Source organism: Rattus norvegicus, chromosome 9, assembly GCF_021556685.1.
Source record: "Rattus norvegicus strain SHRSP/BbbUtx chromosome 9, alternate assembly SHRSP_T2T, whole genome shotgun sequence".
NCBI classification, from domain to species: domain Eukaryota; kingdom Metazoa; phylum Chordata; class Mammalia; order Rodentia; family Muridae; genus Rattus; species Rattus norvegicus.
This window is the reverse complement of record NC_141542.1, coordinates 29,221,053-29,239,908: the sequence shown is the minus strand read 5'-3', so window position 1 is coordinate 29,239,908 and position 18,856 is coordinate 29,221,053. Positions and strand designations below refer to the sequence as shown.

Below are 18,856 nucleotides of genomic sequence, written 5' to 3'. Positions count from 1 at the left end.
GTGATATCTAGATTAAGAAAGAAAGGAAGAAAGAAAGAGAAAGAGAAAGAAAGAAAGAAAGAAAGAAAGAAAGAAAGAAAGAAAGAAAGGAAGGAAAGAAAGCAAGCAAGCAAAAAGGAAGGGAGAAGGGGCCCAGGAAGCAGGAGGGACAAAAGAGTAGAGGGAAGTGATATGACCAAAGTATGTGATATGTATGTGTGTGTGTGTTATGTGATATGTATGTGATATATGATGTGTGTAAGTGATATGTGTATGTGTGTATGTGATATATGATGTATGTGTATGTGATATGTGTATGTGATATGTGTATGTATGCATGTGTATGTGATATGTGTGATATACATGTGCGTGCATGTCATTATGTGTATGTGTGTGATATGTGTATATGTGATATGTGTGTGCGGTGTGTGTGATATATATGTGTGTGCATGTGACTGTGTATGTGTGGTGTGTGTATATGATATGTGTAAGTATGAGATATGTGTTTGATATGTGTATGTGTATGTTTGTGATATGTGTGTGTAATATGTGTATGTGATGTATGTGTGATAAGTATGTATGTAATATGTGTATGTATGTGTACGTGTATGTGATATGTGTATGTGATACGTATGAGTATGTGATATGTATGTATGTGATTTGTATAAGTATGTGATGTATGTTTGATATGTGTGTGTATGCACGTGTGGTATGTATGTGTGTATATGTGATATGTGGTGATATGTTTGTGATATATGATATATGTGTGTGTATCTACGGAAAATTCATAGAAAAACTACAATTTTGTACACCGAACAGATCCTAATTTAAAGAGTATAAAAAAGGGAGAGGAGGCAGTCTGCCACTAACTATTACAACTGCAGGGCGAGATCTGCTCAGCTTTCCTCAAATGCACAAAACCACCAAGTAGATTGTGCATACATGTCAGCATGGCTTGTGTAGCCATTGCTATTTTTTCCTTAGTGGGTTAATAGCAGATGGTTGTATTACAAATCTCAGTCACAAAGCTGAGCATGAGAGGAAGGGGCTGCAGACCCGACTAGACAAGGTGTGTGGAAACCCACTGCTCAACAGTGCCTCCCATCTGCCTTTCTGTCTGCTGACTCAGCAAGTCCAGGCTAGTGCCTGGAGTCCCATGAAGAGGATGCCAAGCAAACCGTGAACACCCACCAGCAAATGAAACATGTCGATGTCTAATATGCACGGGAGGTCTTCAGAGCCGTCACTAGGCACCAAGGCTGGAGGTGGAAGAAGACACATCAGCACACTTGAGACACCAGCATCACCCTCAGAAGCACGCAGTAGCGACATGTCTGAATCTACAAGCTGGAGCACCAGCAGCAACAGTTGTAGAAAGCACTTCATTTGTCATGGAGAGATGTTAGACTCCTCAAACAAGACTCCCAAACGCCAGAAGCTGCCAGAACACAGATGGTTGTCCACACTGAACACTCACATGCAAAGAGTTTACAGAAGTGTCCTTGTACCACGGGAAGTAACGCCACTGTCCAATGTGCTGCTGCAAAGCGTGTTAAGGACCTGAGACAGTCGTCCTGAAATAAAGACGCCCCTACAGTTAGCAGAGAAAGGAGCAGATCCTGTCTGAAAATACAATGGAACAAACACAAGCCAGGCAATGCCAGCCTGGGCACCTCTGTGTGGGCACAATGTATTTGGCGTCTTTAGGGCACGTGGGTTTTCCTGAGAGGAGTGAGTGTTCTTACCAGTCTGCAGGGCAGAGGTCCGAACACGGGCTTTTCCTCCTCACTCAGAATTCTTTCTAGAGATTCAAGAGGGTTGAGAAGGAAGTTGAATGCCGTGTGTATTTTTAAAGTTACTTATTCTTTGCACATTTTTAAGAAGTTCAATTATTTCTGAGAATGATTTTGTCAAGTTTTGTCATCTCTTATTATCCCCCCCCCCACAACACCACAGTTTTTTTTATCAAGACAGGGTTTCTCTGTATAGACCTTCTTGTCCTGGAAATGACCTCTGTAGACCAGGCTGGCCCAGACATTTGCCTCCCAAGTGCTAGCACTGAAGTTGTGTAACATGACTTCCAGCTAGATTTTAAAATCTTTAAGTTTCGTAAGAATTCACTTTGAATGAAAGAAAAAAAAGGGCTAAAAGGCTCAGCAGTGAGGAGCGCTGCTGCTCTTGCAGAGGCCCTGAGTTTGGTTCCCAGCACCCACTTGGTCACTCATAACTGTCTGCAACTCTGTCAACTCGGTCTCAGGGGACCGGATGCCCAGTTCTGGTCTCTGCAGGTAGCAGGTTCACTTGAGGTACACAGACATTCATGCAGGCAAACATTCCCATGCATGAAATTAAGGAAACCTCAATAAAAACCACCCCTAGATTCGTTTCCTGTCACTGTCCTTATTTAGAAGCTGTCAAACTATCATTTCGCCCATACACAACTTTCTTGATTTCTTTTCATTACTTCTTCATACTGCTATTCATTTTTTTTTTTCTTTTTTTTTCCGGAGCTGGGGACCGAACCCAGGGCCTTGCGCTTGCTAGGCAAGCGCTCTACCACTGAGCTAAATCCCCAGCCCCTCACACTGCTATTCATACTAAATGTTTTATTAGAAACTATGAGTGTCTGCCTCCATAGCACATGTACCATAGCACATCTGTGCCTGGTACCCAAGGTCTCACTCGGGAGTCCTGGCTGGCAGAACCTACAGACAAGGCTGGCTTCGCAGAGTGTGTCTGCCTCTGCCTGGGATTAAGGCCGCTGTCCCCACAACCAGCTTCTACGAACATTTCTAATCAACACTGGTGACTTAGGAGGCTCCGCTGTGAGTCTTACCTATGCTCTGGATAGTGTATGCACAGGTCCCCCAGCACATGATGGGTACACGGGGGTCACCTTCATTGGGATGAACCTTTAGTCCCACCTTGTAAGTAGCTGTTCCAAACGTTGTTAGCATCTCCTTTATGCTATCGGAATATGGGTTCCTGTGTGAACACACATGATTAGCTCACAAGCTGCACACATGGGTAAGACAGCTCCATCTCTGTTCCTTGCTGCGATCAAACCATTTACCATACGCGGACAGCTGTGGGTCGTTGTGCCTGACTGAGGGGAGATGTGCTCTGTGCATGAGTGGAGAGGCTCAGGACTGAAGGTGGGACAAGCACACACATCTTCTATTTGAACTAGGGAATTTCTGGGTTGCTCTTAGGAATATCCCCCACACCCACAGAGACTGGTGTTCCCAGGACAGAACCTCAGAGGACATGACTACACCCTGACATTTGGGAGTCCTTGTGTCAAAGACTGGTGGTGGCTACTGACCCTGCTGTGAGACTCAGCATACCCTGACCGGCTCAGCAGGGCCCCACTGAGCACCTGTGTCTGACTGTAATTAGCAATCCAAGGAGCAGACACACATAAGGAAATGCCACAACATTCACTTAAGCTAGCGAGCAGAAACAAAACTCGGGAGTAGAGTGGGTGAGCAAGGCTTTGGGTTCAATTCCTAACATGGGAGGGAGCCATGCTGGAACACCTGTCAAGATAACGAGAAGACCGACCTGAGAAGACCGGCCTAGAAGGCCAATGTGAGCAGAGAGAGGACCACTTCAGAAGACAGAAGTCCCAAGGGAAACCTCATCAGGACTCCACATACAGACTTAGCATGAGAGACAGCAAGATGAGAAGGGTTCAAAAACCCGCCCCTCCAAGTCACTTAAAGGAAGGCACATCAGAAGGACATTTCACACACTCCAGACAAGAGAAGACGCAAGAGTTCAAAGTAGTTCTGTGGTAAGGCGTGAGTCAGAAAGGTATTTTTTCTCAACAGACACTTAAGCATGTACAACATTTCACACGACAGTGCAAGGCCACCGCTGCGAGGCACCGCTGTGAAAAGGAGCCAGCGCCACACCATGGGACCCTGTCTCAAAACAACAGAACAAACGAATGCACACAGCCAGGGACAGCTGCCAGGACTGCTGGGCCTTGTCCTGACCGGTGTGGAGACCAAGCTGTGTGCTGCAGCAGGGCCTCCTGGACAGAGGACATAGACAGGTCTGAGCCCGTGGAAGAGCATGCACCAGGCACAGAGCAGGACCACTGCACCGCCGGGCACAAACACTCTACAGAAGAGACAAGGAGCTTCCCAGTACAGGAGACACTGTACATAAGGGCTGCCTCAGGATGGACGCCCTTATGACACAGATTATTATTAGAAGAAATACACAGTGCGAAAGCTGACTATTGATTCAATCCCAAACTGAAAGAAAACTGATCTTATTCAACAATAAGGCATTACTGACTTCAGCAGGGAAATGCTCAGCTCAGTGGCAGAGCCCATGCACTCATCAGGCCACGTTCAACACCAGTGTAAGTCAGCAAGAACAGCAAAGGGGAGGTTAGCGAGGGAATGCATGCAGGTATTCCAAGAGACAAAGAAAGGGCAGGCACGCTGTGGCGAGCACAGCGGCAGAGCCCTGATGCCCTGTTCACTGGGTCACTCAGGACACAACTCAATTCCACAGGGCATTACGTCATTAGCTCACCTCACTATTACCAGAGCTGGACATGTCTTTGTGTACAGATGTGGGAATTTAGGGAATGAGCAGGGGCGCCATGTTCTGGACCCCAACTGTCTACTGTAACTTACTGGCTCTCGGGGACAAGATGGGGAACATTCTGGTTTGGACCCAGGGGACTAAGAGCTTGGTGGGTCTCTGAGAGAAAGGGAGGAGTCGGAAGGAGGCCTGAGACCTGGTGGGCGAGCCCAGTGGCCAGGATTAGATGTGATGATGTAAGGAACTTGGGGACACTGTGGCAGCGGCTGCCGGTCAGAGCAAACAGTTCCTCACGTGTGGAGACCCCAACCGTTTCGTACTATTATTTCACTTCTACTTCCCAACCGTAATTCTGCTGCTGAGAATCGTAGTGTGAATATCTGATGTGCAGGGTATTGAGAGGCGACCCTGTGAGGGGTTACTCCACCACACAGTGGTCTCGACCCACCATTCTCCACGCACGTACGTTTTGGCTTCAGGTGCCATTCTGCCCTCAGTCCTGCCAGCACACCCCACCAACAACTCACTTAGCTTCATTTCCAATGGGCCAGATTGAAAGGGAGGCACATCTTGTACTCACCGAGGATAAAAATCAGGCCTGAAGCCTTCTGGGATGGGAATTATATTCATGTCTTCTGTGTCCTCTGAAGAGGGCTTGTCTGTAGAAATAGGCACTTTAGATAATTTCTTAGCAAAGTACAACCAATGCAATCTTTATGTACTTTAGCCATGTGGTCAAAGAAACAAACAACTAAATATAAAACCCTGGAAAACATTCCTATCACTCCCATCACTCCCATCAAACTGCCAGAATACCCCGGAAGTGCAGTGAGCAAGGCCGTGGCTGACCTCACAGCATAGCCCTGGGGAGGAAGCGGAGTTGAGAGCAGTTGCCCGTGTGGGAACTAATGGCGGCCTCTGCCCACACGGCGTCCCCAGGCCGAGTGCAGAGCAGGGATCACGTGCGTCAACAGCAGCAGGATACGCTGTCACAAACATGAGCTTGTGTTCTCAAGAGAATGAACAGTCAAGTGCAGTAACTATGGTAGGGACACATGCAACAAGTCAGCTACTTAGAGCCTAGGTAGGGACATGTAGCCCAGGATGGCCTCTTATGATCCTCCTGCCCCAGTCACCCAGTGCTGAGATTACAGATGTGTGTCACCATAACTAGCTTATATCCGACTTTAAAATGGAGATTGCATTTTCTAAATACTACAGAAAGAGATTGTATTTATTTACTTATTTTTAGTTCTTTGAGATGGGGTTTCTCTGTGCAGCTCTGGCTATCCTGGAACTCGCTCTGTAGACCAGGCTGGCCTTGAACTTGATCTACCTGCTCTTGCCTCCCAGAGTGCTGGGATTAAAGGTGTTTGCCACTAGCCCTCCTCAGAAAGGGGTTTTATTATTTGTTTATATACTTTATTTTTTATTTTTGAGATAAGTCACCACCCCACTCTGCCTGGGCTTAACTGACAGAGGTCTGCCTGCCTCTGTCTCCCCAGTGCTGGGATTGAAGGCTGTGCCAAGAGGCTCAGACTATTTATATATATATTTTTTTCTTTTTTTCAGAGCTGGGGACCTAACCCAGGGCCTTGTGCTTGCTAGGCAAGCGCTCTACCACTGAGCTAAATCCCCAACCCCCTATATTTTTTAGAAGATGTATTTATTTATTTTTATTTTGTGTGAGTGTTTTCCCTGCATATAAGTCTGTGCACCATGTGTTTGGTGCCCACTCAGAGCATCAGATCCACTGGAGCAGAAACACAAATGGCCACCATGCAGGTATTAGTAAATGGGCGTGGCTCTCTTAGGAAGCACCAGTGCTCTTAACCGCCGAGCCACTGCTCCAGCCCCCGGCCCCTCATTTTCAAATCCTTTAAGGCAATCTTGGAGACACACTTTCCAATCAACTTCCACTTCAGAGGGAAAGACAAGTTCCCAGGGCAGGAGCTGCCTCAGGTGTTTAGTGAAGCACTTGCTGCCCAGGCTCATGACCTGAGCTCCTCCCCTGTAACCCATGTGGGAGGAGAGAACCAACTCCTCAGTTTCTTCTGACTTCCCGATGTGCAGCACGGAATGTACATGGGCACGTGTGAACACAGACACAGACACACACACACACGCGTACATATGCACATACATGTATACATACATGTAAGAAACCAAGCTGAAGCAGGTTGTAGCACTTACCAGCAGCACTGTCTCCTTTCCTTAGCATCTGGATCACCTTTATCTGCTGGGCTATTGTTCTGGTCCACTGTGCCAGATCTGGTTGGTCTGAAAAATTTAACCTCCTAAAAGAGATTACAAAGAACATTCAATTCTTTATTGATTAGATTAATGCAAAAGCTTTCTTAGATAACATGTATTTTAGACGTCTGAAATATTTGAGAATCAGGGTTGGGGGTAGAGAACTGGCTTAGAGGAAAGGGCCCTGGTCGCGCTTACAGAGGACCCAGGATAGCTCCCAGCACCCACATGGTGGCTCCCAGCCATCTGTCATTCCAGTTCCAGGGGACCCAATATTCTCTTGGGGCTCCATGGGTAACAAGCACTGGTGTGACACATAGACACATGTGCAGTCAAGACACCCATGCACAGAAAACAAAACACAAAAAAATTAGGGTAGGGAAATTTGCTGTATCAAAAGCAAAAAAAAAAAAAAAAAAAAAAAAATCTGGGTTGTGTGAGATGGCTGGGGTGACAAGCCCAGTTTAGTCCCAAGAGCCTGTGGGGTGACAGGAAGAGAGCAGCGTCCTCACAACTGTCATCTGACTCTCCCACGATGGACTGCAATGCTTACATGAGTAAGACCATCAGTTCAACACAGGCACTGTAGGTAAAAATGCGGACCGGACACCGGCCAACAGAGATGAGGCTCTGATGCCATTCTGACCAATGGCAGTACTACTGAAAACTTCACTCACTCTTTGTACTGGGACATGGCAGAATTTCTTCAACACCGCAATCGCCACAGAAGTTCACCACATGCGTGACAGACCAAGCAAAGCCCTTACTGTGAGACGCTCGAAGCAGCCCGTCTAACTCTCTATGGACAACTCAGAAACTGAGCTGTGAAGCCTGACGTAGGCCATGAGAGGCAGAGCTGACAGCACTGCAGTTGTGTCAGATCCCACAGACTGCTCTTCAGTGACAGCTATGCTACCAGTGACAGCCATGACAAGAAACCAAAAACCAAGCCACCAAAGTCACAGTCAAAGTCGACAAATGCAGTTTCTCCTCTTGGGCAGTTGATGCGTCTTAGTCCAAATACAGGGTAAGTTTAGCACCGTGGTGCTCTCGAGATTAGAAAGCAGAGCATGTGGGAGCCTGACCAGTTTACGGGTGTTTTATGGCCCCAGACACAGGGCCAAACTCCGAGTTCCCGTCCTTCAGTGTTATGTGTGTAGGAGCATTTGCCTGTGTGTATGCATATGAACCACACGTGAGCAGTGGCCACCATGTCCTCCCTTGTGCACAGCGCCGATCTCTGGTGTGTGCAGCATGGCGGGCAGCGGGCAGCGGGCAGCGGGCAGCGGACAGCCGACAGCGTACCTGCTGAGGATGCTCCTGGGAGGAAGCAGCAGGGGGATCACGGTGTTGCTCAGGCACTCACAGAGCGGGCAGAGGAACTCGCCGTTCTCTACATCGTAGCTAGTGTGCAGGCGCAGTCGCTGCTGCCTTCGCTGCTCCTTAGCTTGAACGGAATCAAAATACCTTCACAATTAGAGAACAGGGGCGTCAAAATCCGAGCGTTCATGTCAGCAGGAGGTCAAAGCATCTAAGGCATTTTTCTCACATCAATTAAAGGCATGAACTCGTGAACTGAACTGAACTGAACTGAACTGAACTCAGGCGGTATGACTTGCTCGGAGTGGATCTGGAGTCCTAGCACAGAAACTCTATAAACAACAAACAAGACCTGACTGATCTAAGAAGCACTCCAGAGAGGGAAGAGGCACTTGGTGCTCTCGCTGGCTGGCCATTTTCTCAGAGCTGGTGGCCTTGTCTGCAGCGGCCACACTCACAGTAAGCAGAGTGCTGGGACCAGTGCTGAGGAGCCCACAGCGCAGGGCAAGGGAGGCCCCTTTGGCTCTAGGAGTCACTGCAGTCTTGGGAGCCACAGAGGGTGTACTAAGACCTCTGGGATCCAGGACTGCTCACCTTGGACCTGAGGAAAGAATATATTACTCACACAGCCTACACGACACAGGCTTACTCTACCGCATCCTTCTGTCTTTTCAGCTGGTTACCTAACAGATTCATGCCTTTCTCTGGAAAGATGCAGATTCCGATACAAAGCTACGTTAAAGGTGCACCCCCGACACTCTCGTTTCCTGTTATTCTTTTACACTCATTGCAAAGCAAGTATTTATTTATAAAGCAAATGTCTAGGAAGTTTGCCAGGCTCTTTAGTTCTTTTCTTCTCACCCCTAGAACAAATTTTCCTTTGCTTTAAAAGTCAATTCTGAGTCTGCGGCTGGCTTCCCTTGAGTAATATAAGATCACAGATTACCTTTGCCAACAATGGGCGTGCATGGCGTGCCCACAGCTGCCAGTGTGTGTTCCACAGGACAGATCAGGGTGCATGAATAGTGGGTCATATTTTTCTGCATTGCAAAACAAACAAATCAAAAACAAAACAAACTCCAAGCATTTAACTTCCCTATGATCAATGTGCATCTCTGGATGTGTGAAGACCTAGGGAAAGAAATGCTAATTTATTCTGACTTTAGATGGAATGTTTAAATTTGCAAGAGTCTTGGAACATAAAAACTGGGACTTGTAATTCTCGTCGCCTGTGGAAATCAAATGGCCTTGAACTGTAATGTGAGACCGAGAGAGCACTGAGTAAGTGGCCCTTAGATCCATGAGCAGAAGGGGGACCACTCTACAGGTGCTGACTCGCCTGCCTGGTTCATGTCCTTGTCATTCTCTCTCATTAAACAGCACTGAAATCAAGTACTGAGGAAGAAGATGAACCAAGGTCACACACAAATTCTATGCATTGAGCAGGGCTCTCCCCTAACTCAGTGCACCCCTGGCAGTGAGCGAGTGCTCTGCCCTGGGGCTCCCTCCCCAGCGCTATGCCAACCTGTCCAGGGACTTGAGCATCTTCTCTGGATTCCAATGGATCCTGATCTATCGGAACAAAGCTTGGTTGCAGAGAGAGTCTAACCCCCCACATCATGCCTCATGCCCTAGCTCAGAGCAGAAATGCTAAGGGGTGTGCCCAGATGCAGTCCAATACTACAGCCTGGCTGGCCTTGACCTCACAGCCATCCTCTGGCCTCTGGGCAGGAATTACAGACATGAATATGAAGCCTGGCATGGTGGCTGCTTGCATTCTGTCATCGAGGCTGGGTTATGGTCTAATCAGGCAGCTAGGACGACTTACCTGGGTCCTCAATGACTTTCGATCTGTCTTTTGACAGCACAGTTGACCTCTGAACAAACGCTGCCAAGACCATTGCTCTGCTTTCCACAGTGACCTCCTGCTCCTCCTGACACAGTATACAGGTGACAAACTGTCTGGGCTCAGGGACCTGTGTCTGTGCCGGACCCAATGCTGTCAGAGCCGCGTCTGGAACCAGAGGGCTGCAATAAAAGGTTAGGACAATACTGAATAAGCCCAAGAAGTTCCTCTGTAATCATTAGACGAGACCCAGATAGGTACACGCTGAACTCGTGCTCTCGCCTCGCTTTATCAGAGTGGCCACCGTATCTCTTCAGAGCAAGGCACAGTGTTCAACTAATGCTCAGACACAGCTGAAATAAACAGGGAAAGAAGTGGTCTTGGACAGTCACTAGGGGATGCTGTGGTGGTCAGCTGATTTCCTCCCAGCTGATGTGGAGCAGAGAGGGCGCCAGGCGGCAGGATTCGTTCATGTGCTCAAAGCCATCTCTACTCCTCACAGCAATCTGCCTGCAACACATACCAGCCTGGAGCGTTCACTCTCTCATGTCAAAGGTTTGTTGTGGAAAATGACACTTTAGGTCAGAGGCCGAGATTTCTTTCTGTGTATGTGTGCACAAGTGTGTGGGGAGCCCAGGAGACAGGCTTTACTCAATTAAAGGCAAACCAGAGAAGCAATGGAGCAATGGTCGAGCATCTTGGGAGCCATTCCTTGCGTTACCTGTTGTCGAGAGCGGCAGAGGCAGAGGCGTCCAGCTCTATGGTCTGCTGGAAGAGCTCTTTGTTCTCGTCAATGAAGTGCCTCTGCATCTCGGACATCTGAGCCATGATCTTCTCTCGGCGCAGTCTGGCGATCTCCGCTTTCCTTTTTCTCTCTGCTTTGTCTTTGTCTCTTGAGCTCTGGAATGATGCTCCATTTAGCTAGACTCTTAGAGGCTGCACAGTCTTTCCCCTAAGCAAAGCATCTGTACTGTAGGCATTAACTAAGCTCACTCTGTCACTCTTTTTTTTTTTTTAAGATTTATTCATTTATTATATATGAGCACACTGTAGCTGTCTTCAGACACACCAGAAGAGGGCATCGGATATCATTACAGATGGTTGTGAGCCACCATGTGGTTGCTCGGAATTGAACTCAGGACCTCTGGAAGAGCAGTTGGTGCTCTTAACCCCTGAGCTATCTCTCCAGCCCCACTCTGTCACTCTTGCATGTAAATGCAAGAGTCAATCTAAGATGCTAAGGGAAAAAACACAGTAGAAAACTGTTATAAATCTCTCTCCCCCCCCCCCTATCTTTCTTTTGGAATTTAACATTTGTGAATATTATCAACTACTGATTTACTGAAGAGAATATTTGTTCATATTAACCTGCTAAATTTTTTTTTTTTTGAGACACAGCTTTAACATGTAACAGCCCTGGTTGACCTGGAAAAGTTCTGTAGCGCAGGCTAGCCTGGAACTCACAGAGACCCACCCTTCTGCGTCTCAGGAAATGGAGAATGGCACACGCCTGACACACCCGACTTTACCTTGTTTTCTATTACCTCTTCCATTATGGCTCCTTCTGCCTCTGCCACAGGGCTGCTGGATGAACTCTCTCTTATCTTCTTAATTGTATTAAACATCTTGAAAAAACAAACCCCCAAAACGCTGTTATGCTGGCGTTAAGAAATGTTATTCAAATAACAAATATTTAATGTTTCTCACAAGACACACAGCAATGTGGAGATGTTACCTTTAGCAACCACCTAATCATGTCCTTGTGGACCTCCAGGGAGGGAGCGTTCTGCAAGGTCTCTAGCATAGCGAGGATGCTTGGGGAGTTATTCGGTGCATCGCCAGGTTCTGAGAGGGAAAGAGAAGGCACGTTAGCAGCTAACACTTCACAGCACTTGTTCCTACCAGAGAGACATGGAACTGCTGACAATGCCTGCTGCCTATCATTTGACTCCACTTAGACAGTCATGTGTATGTGTCTGTACACGCATGTGGGAGCCGGAGGTCAGCAGTCTCCCTCTTGTCCTCCACTGTATTTTTTGAGACAGGATCTCTCACTAGGCGGTGTGTTCAGAGACCGCTAGACTAGCTGGCCAGCCAGCTCTTGGGATGCACCCCCTGGAAACTGACACCTTATAGCGATGAGACCATGGGTGGATTCAGAGCTTGGTATGGCTACTGGAAAATAAAAGCACCGTAGACAAAGAAGGCAGAAGGTAGAATGTAAACTCATGGGAAATGGGAAAAATGCCCATAGAGACAGGATGTAGCAGGCTGGGCCATGAAGACAGCGTGTAGGCAGCGGGCAGAGGCGGCTTCCTTTCCCTGCTGCTCTTCTTCACATGCGAGGGGGAAAGCAGGAAACCGGTGCTGTCTGGACAAACAGGCCCAGTCCCACTCACCTCCCTCGTACAGGACAGGGAACATTCTCATCGCACTTAAAAGAAACAAGGTTAAAACAGAAATCCTTTCACCCAGGAATTCCTACCCCCCATGAAAACACTTGAATCCACCCATCAACCAATGGCGTGAGGTAGGCAGGGAAAGCACAAGTTGAGGCGATCGTCTTTGGGACCAGAGTGTCACAGAAACTGAATGAGTGTTCCCATGGGCAGAAAATGACACAGCCTGATCCAGGAAGTATGAAGACCAACCACATGAGACCCACAGCTGCCCTGAGGAGGGGCAGAGCGCGTCTACTTTAAAAGGGAAACACAGGGTTTTCTTTCATAAAGTGACGCAGCACTTTTCATAAAGTGGCACACACCCTTTGATCCCAGCACTTGGGAGGCAGAGGCAGGAGGGTTTCTGTGAGTTCAAGGCCAGTCAGGTCTACACATTAAGCTCCAGGACAGCCAGGGCTACTTAGTTTGTCTCAAAAACAAAAAAAGTTAAATTCCGAATCAGGCATGATGGTATAGTCTAATGCCAGCACTAAGGAAGTAAGAGCAGGCAGGTCCCTGTGAGCTCCAGGCCAGCCTGGTTTACAGTGGGACCTTGTCTCCATAACAAACAGAAATAAGAAAGCAACTGTACTGAGTACTAACTGGTGATCCTCAGCAGAATGTATGCATGGGGTGATACATATAACTCTTCCAGCTTCTCATGTACACACATGTGTGTATTCATACACACACACACACACATACATGTATATATGAACTGTTACTGTATGTGTGATTACTGAGGATTGAATTCAGAATTGCTGGAATAATTTTAAAATAAAAAGTCAGAAAACATTTCCCTGGGCTTTTTAAAAGTAGCATTACTCAAAAACAAACTGACAAAAGAGTCAAATTCGTTTCTATAAAGCTCATCTTTTGTTTGTGAGCACTGCAGAGTACCACGTTTTGTAAGCAGTAACTTAAGGGAGATGCTGACCACAGCTGTGTTTCTCCAGTAGAAGGCATACCCTAGAGGTAAATTTCACAGAGGGACCACACAACAGAGCCAATCCTCCAGAGGTGGCACTGGACCAAGTCCACTTGTGTCTCAGGCTGAGCTGTGATCTGTCACACCTGTCTCAAGCTAATGGCTCCAATTACTTTCTGCTGTTTGTGAATTAACATTTGTGTAGTTGAGCGTGCACAGACCTTTAATGTTCTTATGTTAGAACCCAGGAGCTGCCGCCCACACGCAGTCTCTCTAATACAGTGTTTTTCTACCAGGTCACTGATACAGACAGACAAGGGGCCTCTGGTACTGGTCTCAGTGTGAGCCATCAGAGCCCGTGCTGTAAAAACTGTTACGAGCTGTCATTCACTACCACTTAGTGAGGGCAGGGTAAGTGGAAAGGCTGCACGTACTTGAAATCTTCTGCGTGAAGGTGAACGTCTGCACGTGCCCTTCCACAGCATTCTCCAAGTGGTGCTTCTCTTCCTGGAGCGCCATCCCAATCAAATGCAGCACCTCAAGCAAAAACTCCCATGTTTAGAAAATAAAAAGTAGAAAAACCAAAACACAAGTATATATTTAAAAGAATAAAAATATTTATTATTGAAGAGTGTCAAGTCAGAGAGTAAACAGATAAGACCAACTCCTGGTTGCTTCTTTAGTCAGAGAGGTCAGGTTGGCACCTAAACAGAGAGGTCCTGGGAGAGAAAGCTAGCACTCCCAAGTCACTAGGCAGAGAATGGAGTCCTGAGGTTCTCTAGGGCTACTGCTGTGACACACAATGTATGTATAATGTATGTATAACGTATGTATAGACGTGCACATCTCTAGCTCTCCCTCAGACCTGCACTAGAGCCTGTACTAGCCTCTATCTAGACAACACTAGGGAGGAAAAGCCCTACCTAGGTGATCAAATTCAAGACTGTGGCATCTAACACCCTTACCCATCCTGACACTATCTAGTTCCCATCTTCTGGGACTCAATTTTCTTTCCAAAATATCTTAATGTAATTTAATTTTATGTGTGTGACTTCCTGCATGCCTGTGTACTACATGTCTGGTGCTTGAGGAGGCCAGAAGAGGGTCCAATCCCCTAAAGCTGGAGTGCCAGGAGTTTGTAAGCCACAATGTGGGTGTTGGGAATCAAACCCTGATCTTCTAAGAGCAGTAAGGACCTTAACCACTGAGCCATCTCTGCAGCCCCTCTGAACACTAACCCCAACGATCTGAAATACTTTTCTCTTGAATGCTACAGTTTCTCACAAACTATTCCTCGTGTGTCTGAGAGCAGCAGAGGGCACTGAGCCTACTGCTCTGTGTTCTTTGCACAGTTATCTTGCCTCCAAGGTGTGAAGGAAGGGTGTGAGCTACTCTAGCGTTCTCTCCGTGCAGGGCAGCTGGCTGCCAAGGCTGCTAGACAGGCCTGTGGGATGGACAGACAGCCTGCACACAGGACGGACCCTGCATTCTAACCCCATCACTCCCTTGGCTATTTTTTCACATAGCAGTGGTAGTGTCCCAGATAGCTGCCTGCATTTATATCTTAAATACGTGTTTACAGAGGGGAGGGTTCCACATTTTAACCAATGAGGCAGTAAGCCTGCTGAGACAGTCCAAGCGTGGCTACTGAGAGGAAGGCTCGCCTTCCCTCGGACTCTTGGGGTGACTGCTCACATTGGAGTCTTGCAGGGAGCCCCTCAGGGACTCTGCCATCATCTGTACCTAGAAACAGACTGAGGTTCTAGGTTCTGGAGGTACAGCCTGGTGGAGGCAGGGCAGAGAGGCAGTCTGGAAACTGAGCAGTAGATGAGCCTCGCCACTGTGGGACAGACAAAGCAGGAGCTGGTCATGGAGTGTCTGATCCGACACTGAAGACACTAAGGCTGTGACGTGAGAGTGGCTCTGTACTGGCCACATTTGGTTACTGGAACCTAAGTATCCATGGGGACACCGATGAGCTTTAAATGAGGAACACACGTGAGAGCTTTTACATCGCCAGCACCCTAGACTGTGCAAAGGCTGGAACAGGAGGCTGGCCCAGGCCGGCTGGTGGGCGACCACAGCACCACCTGGCATGAAACATCCAGCAGCACGCAGTCGTCATCAGGGACAACAGGAGAGGCAGTGAAGTACATCCCATGGCCTAGTTCCTCTCTTTACTGACTGACTTTTTCCCCAGCTACAAAACATTCAAACTGTACATAAACCTACCCTTTGCAGCATAGACTCTGACCAGGCAGACCCATGGCGCTCTACAGCCCACTGCAGTATTGTTCCCATGATGGACAGCATGACATCACACTGCAAGATGTTAACCAGGCTCCCGAACAGAGGGCAGAACGGTGGCAAAGCCGGAGGAGGAAGTGCTGGGAACAAAGGGAGACATGTTTACAGGAACTATCCCTCTCAGCGGCCCCGCCTCTGACTCCTCTGTAGATTCGCGGTGTCAGCCTCATACCTGTCTTGTCAGGAACTTCTTTTTAAAAAGATGTATGTATGTATGCATGTATGTATGTTTGTATGTATGTATTTAATGTGGACTTTTTTTTGCCTATATGTGTGTCTGTTTAGAGTGTTGGATCCCCTGGAACTGGAATTACAGACAGTTGTGAGCTGGGTCCTCTGAAAGAGTGGCCAGTACTCTTCCCTGCTGAGCCACTCCTCTAGCACCTTGTGAGGGACTTTTGATGGTCATAGAGGATGTTTACTAGCCCTATCCTTTGGCTCCATTCTCCATTCAAATGCACAAGGACAGCTGTATATTAAAAAGAAAATACTCACAACCCCAGCTATAAGAAAGAGCCACTCGTATCTCCATCAGTGTCTCAAGATCTACAGAAAACTGCTGACCACAGAGTGACTCAGTACAGACTTCCTTCTCTCCCAGTGTGTATGTGGTGTGTGTGATGTATGTATATGGTATGTGTGTGTATGTTATGTATGTGTATGTGGTATGTGTGTGTGTGAGAGAGAGAGATATGTGTGGGTGTGGGTGCACAAGTCTGTGGAGGCCAGAGGCTGACCTTGGGTGCCTTCCTTGATTACTTTGTGAGAGGTAATAGACACAGACGAAGGCCAGACCTCCCAGTCCTTGGCTAGTCAGGAAGCTGTGTTGCTCTGCGTGTCCCTGCCTTTGCTGGGCCCTGCTTGCTCACGGAGCCACCACACCCACCGAGTTTTTATATGTCTTCTGGGGATACAAACTCTTCTCTAGCCCACTGTCTCATGAGCTAAGCTTTCCTGGAGCATCTTTCGCTTCTGTCTGTGAGACAGGAGACAGTCGGGAGGCAGATGAATGGGTAAGAGGACTGAAGAGGGCTGAAAACCTATTCTTGGCCCGACTTCTGTTCCTGACTGAAACCCTTACCAGAACACAAACAGTACCACTGGGAATGAAAGGGGTCGGGGAAGCACTGAGGCACCTGCAGGCAGGCACTGGACAAATCAGGCCAATGCAGCCATTTCCAGATGTCTGGGGAGGGAACAACGGTCTCCAGTGTGCAGAGCATCTTAAAACTGCTGCACTTGGGGTTGGGGATTTAGCTCAGTGGTAGAGCGCTTGCCTAGGAAGCGCAAGGCCCTGGGTTCGGTCCCCAGCTCCGAAAAAAAGAACCAAAAAAAAAAAAAAAACAAAAAACAAAAACAAAAAAACAAAAAAAACAAAAAACTGCTGCACTTGTTATTCCTCAGAACAGGAGAATGTTCACCTAAAAAGCGTAGAGTTAAATTGTCCACCTCACCATGGAGAGTCATCATGGCCAAGAGAAAATGTTTTTGAGGAAGAGATTGATGTGGACTTTTGGAAAGATTAAAATACCTGTATCTTCTTTATTTTCTCTTTTCAACTTCCGCTGAGCTTCCTCCGCCTAAAGAAAGACAAAGTAATATGGATAAGAATTACAATACTTAACAATTCAGGATGCGAGTCTGTCTTCATTTCTTAGCATCTGTTTTTAACTCTCCCACCACCCATTTTTATAAAGATAGGAGGGACCCACACAGCCCAGGCTGGCCTTGAACTGACCTTTCTGCCTAGGAATGGCTTGGGTAGAAGGCTTCTACTTCCACATGTTTAGCTTCCACCCCCAACCCCATATAGCAAGGTTAATTCTTTTTGTCAATGAACAGAATCCTCAAGTGTGTTTCTTTAGTGCTTCAGATCCAAGGCAAAGAGGTACAGTGGAAACTTAACTTAGGCTTGAATGCTATGCAATGTATCTAAACAAAATAAAAACTTCACAATTTTATTTTTACACCATTTATCAAAAACATATGTTAAAAGAAGAATACAAAACAGGGCCAAAGTGCATATCAGCCAGTACAAAGCTGAGTGTGTCAAATGGGCTTGGATCACGGCACCCGTTGAAAATCTGTTTTCAGAAGCCATGAGAAATGAACGGGGAATGGACGATAGTGGTGGAGTGCTTGTCTGGCACAGGCATCCACGAGCAAGGTCCCGGTATGATCCCAGCACAGAGAAGTAAATACACAGATGAGGTCAGGAGCGCTTATGTGCATCCGGCTGTATTCATCCACACACAGACACTGCAGTGCTGAAAGCCCTGCCCTGTCACACAGCCCTGCTGTGTTACTCGTGTCCTCTGGGACCCTTCCCTCAGGCTGTGAGAGTTGCTCCCTCTAAGAAACCACACTTAGCAGCAGCGCCTCCCACTGCACTGAGCTCCCCTTACCTTGGACTGCTCTGCCCTGGAGAAATGATAAAAATACAGGTTGAACTCTTTGGCACACTCTGGCTTCAGCTCGTACATGCCTCGTCCTGTCAGACCAGGTTTCCTATTGGGAAGAATGTCATTAGCAAAGTCACACGTACCAAGAGAAAGACAGGAGATCTCACGTCTACATTTTAGAAACTGTTCTGGGGGTTGACGTGCGTGACAGTTCGTATCCAAAGCCCTTGCAGCAGCCATCTTATCCAGCTCCTCCACTGTGAACCTGTCCAAACTACATAGATGAGTGTGTAGAGACATAGCCCCAAAGCCCAACAGAATGGGGCTCAAAACTGCTGCATTTCTAAGCCACAGAATACCAGCAGACATGGTATCAACTTTTCTGCTTAAACACAGAATATACATGGTGTTAACCTTTCTGTATTAACAAGAAAAATACATGGTCTGTCTTTAGAATTCATAAAGACATTGCAGCTACAGTGTGGCGCAAGAAAAAGGAGGATAAAAAATTACCCTGGGGCTGGAGATGACTTAGCAGTTCAGAACAGTTGCTGCCTTTCCAGGGGCAGCTTCCAGTGCCCATGTCAGGTGGTTTATGACTGCTAACTCTAGCTCCACGGATCTGTGTACACACACAAACACACACACACACACATACACCACACACACACACACACACACACACACACACACACACACACACACACACACCACATACCACACAAACACCACACACACCCTGATCTTAAATACCAATGAGAAGTCTAGTCCAGAATTAAAACTTGAAAAGTTCTGCTACCCTCAAAACAACCCTTGG

General features: G+C 47.4%; 1 protein-coding gene across 10 annotated transcripts in view; it reads right to left on the bottom strand.

The window, feature by feature from the left end:
* The window catches only part of Ubr2 (ubiquitin protein ligase E3 component n-recognin 2), a 79,610-nt gene that overhangs the window by 15,865 nt on the left and 44,889 nt on the right, over window positions 1–18,856 (bottom strand). For 4 of the 10 annotated variants that reach the window (XM_087566594.1, XM_087566596.1, XM_087566595.1 and 1 more), the window contains 16 exons: window positions 18,043–18,145; window positions 17,169–17,217; window positions 15,563–15,717; window positions 13,765–13,867; window positions 11,697–11,806; window positions 11,491–11,586; window positions 10,683–10,861; window positions 9,944–10,143; window positions 9,062–9,155; window positions 8,101–8,262; window positions 6,736–6,839; window positions 5,123–5,201; window positions 2,816–2,964; window positions 1,725–1,780; window positions 1,457–1,553; window positions 1,171–1,238 (listed from right to left, as the gene is read on the bottom strand). In XM_087566594.1, the coding sequence (XP_087422720.1) occupies window positions 1,171–1,238; window positions 1,457–1,553; window positions 1,725–1,780; window positions 2,816–2,964; window positions 5,123–5,201; window positions 6,736–6,839; window positions 8,101–8,262; window positions 9,062–9,155; window positions 9,944–10,143; window positions 10,683–10,861; window positions 11,491–11,586; window positions 11,697–11,806; window positions 13,765–13,867; window positions 15,563–15,717; window positions 17,169–17,217; window positions 18,043–18,145 (1,804 nt within the window). 10 annotated transcript variants of the gene reach the window in all.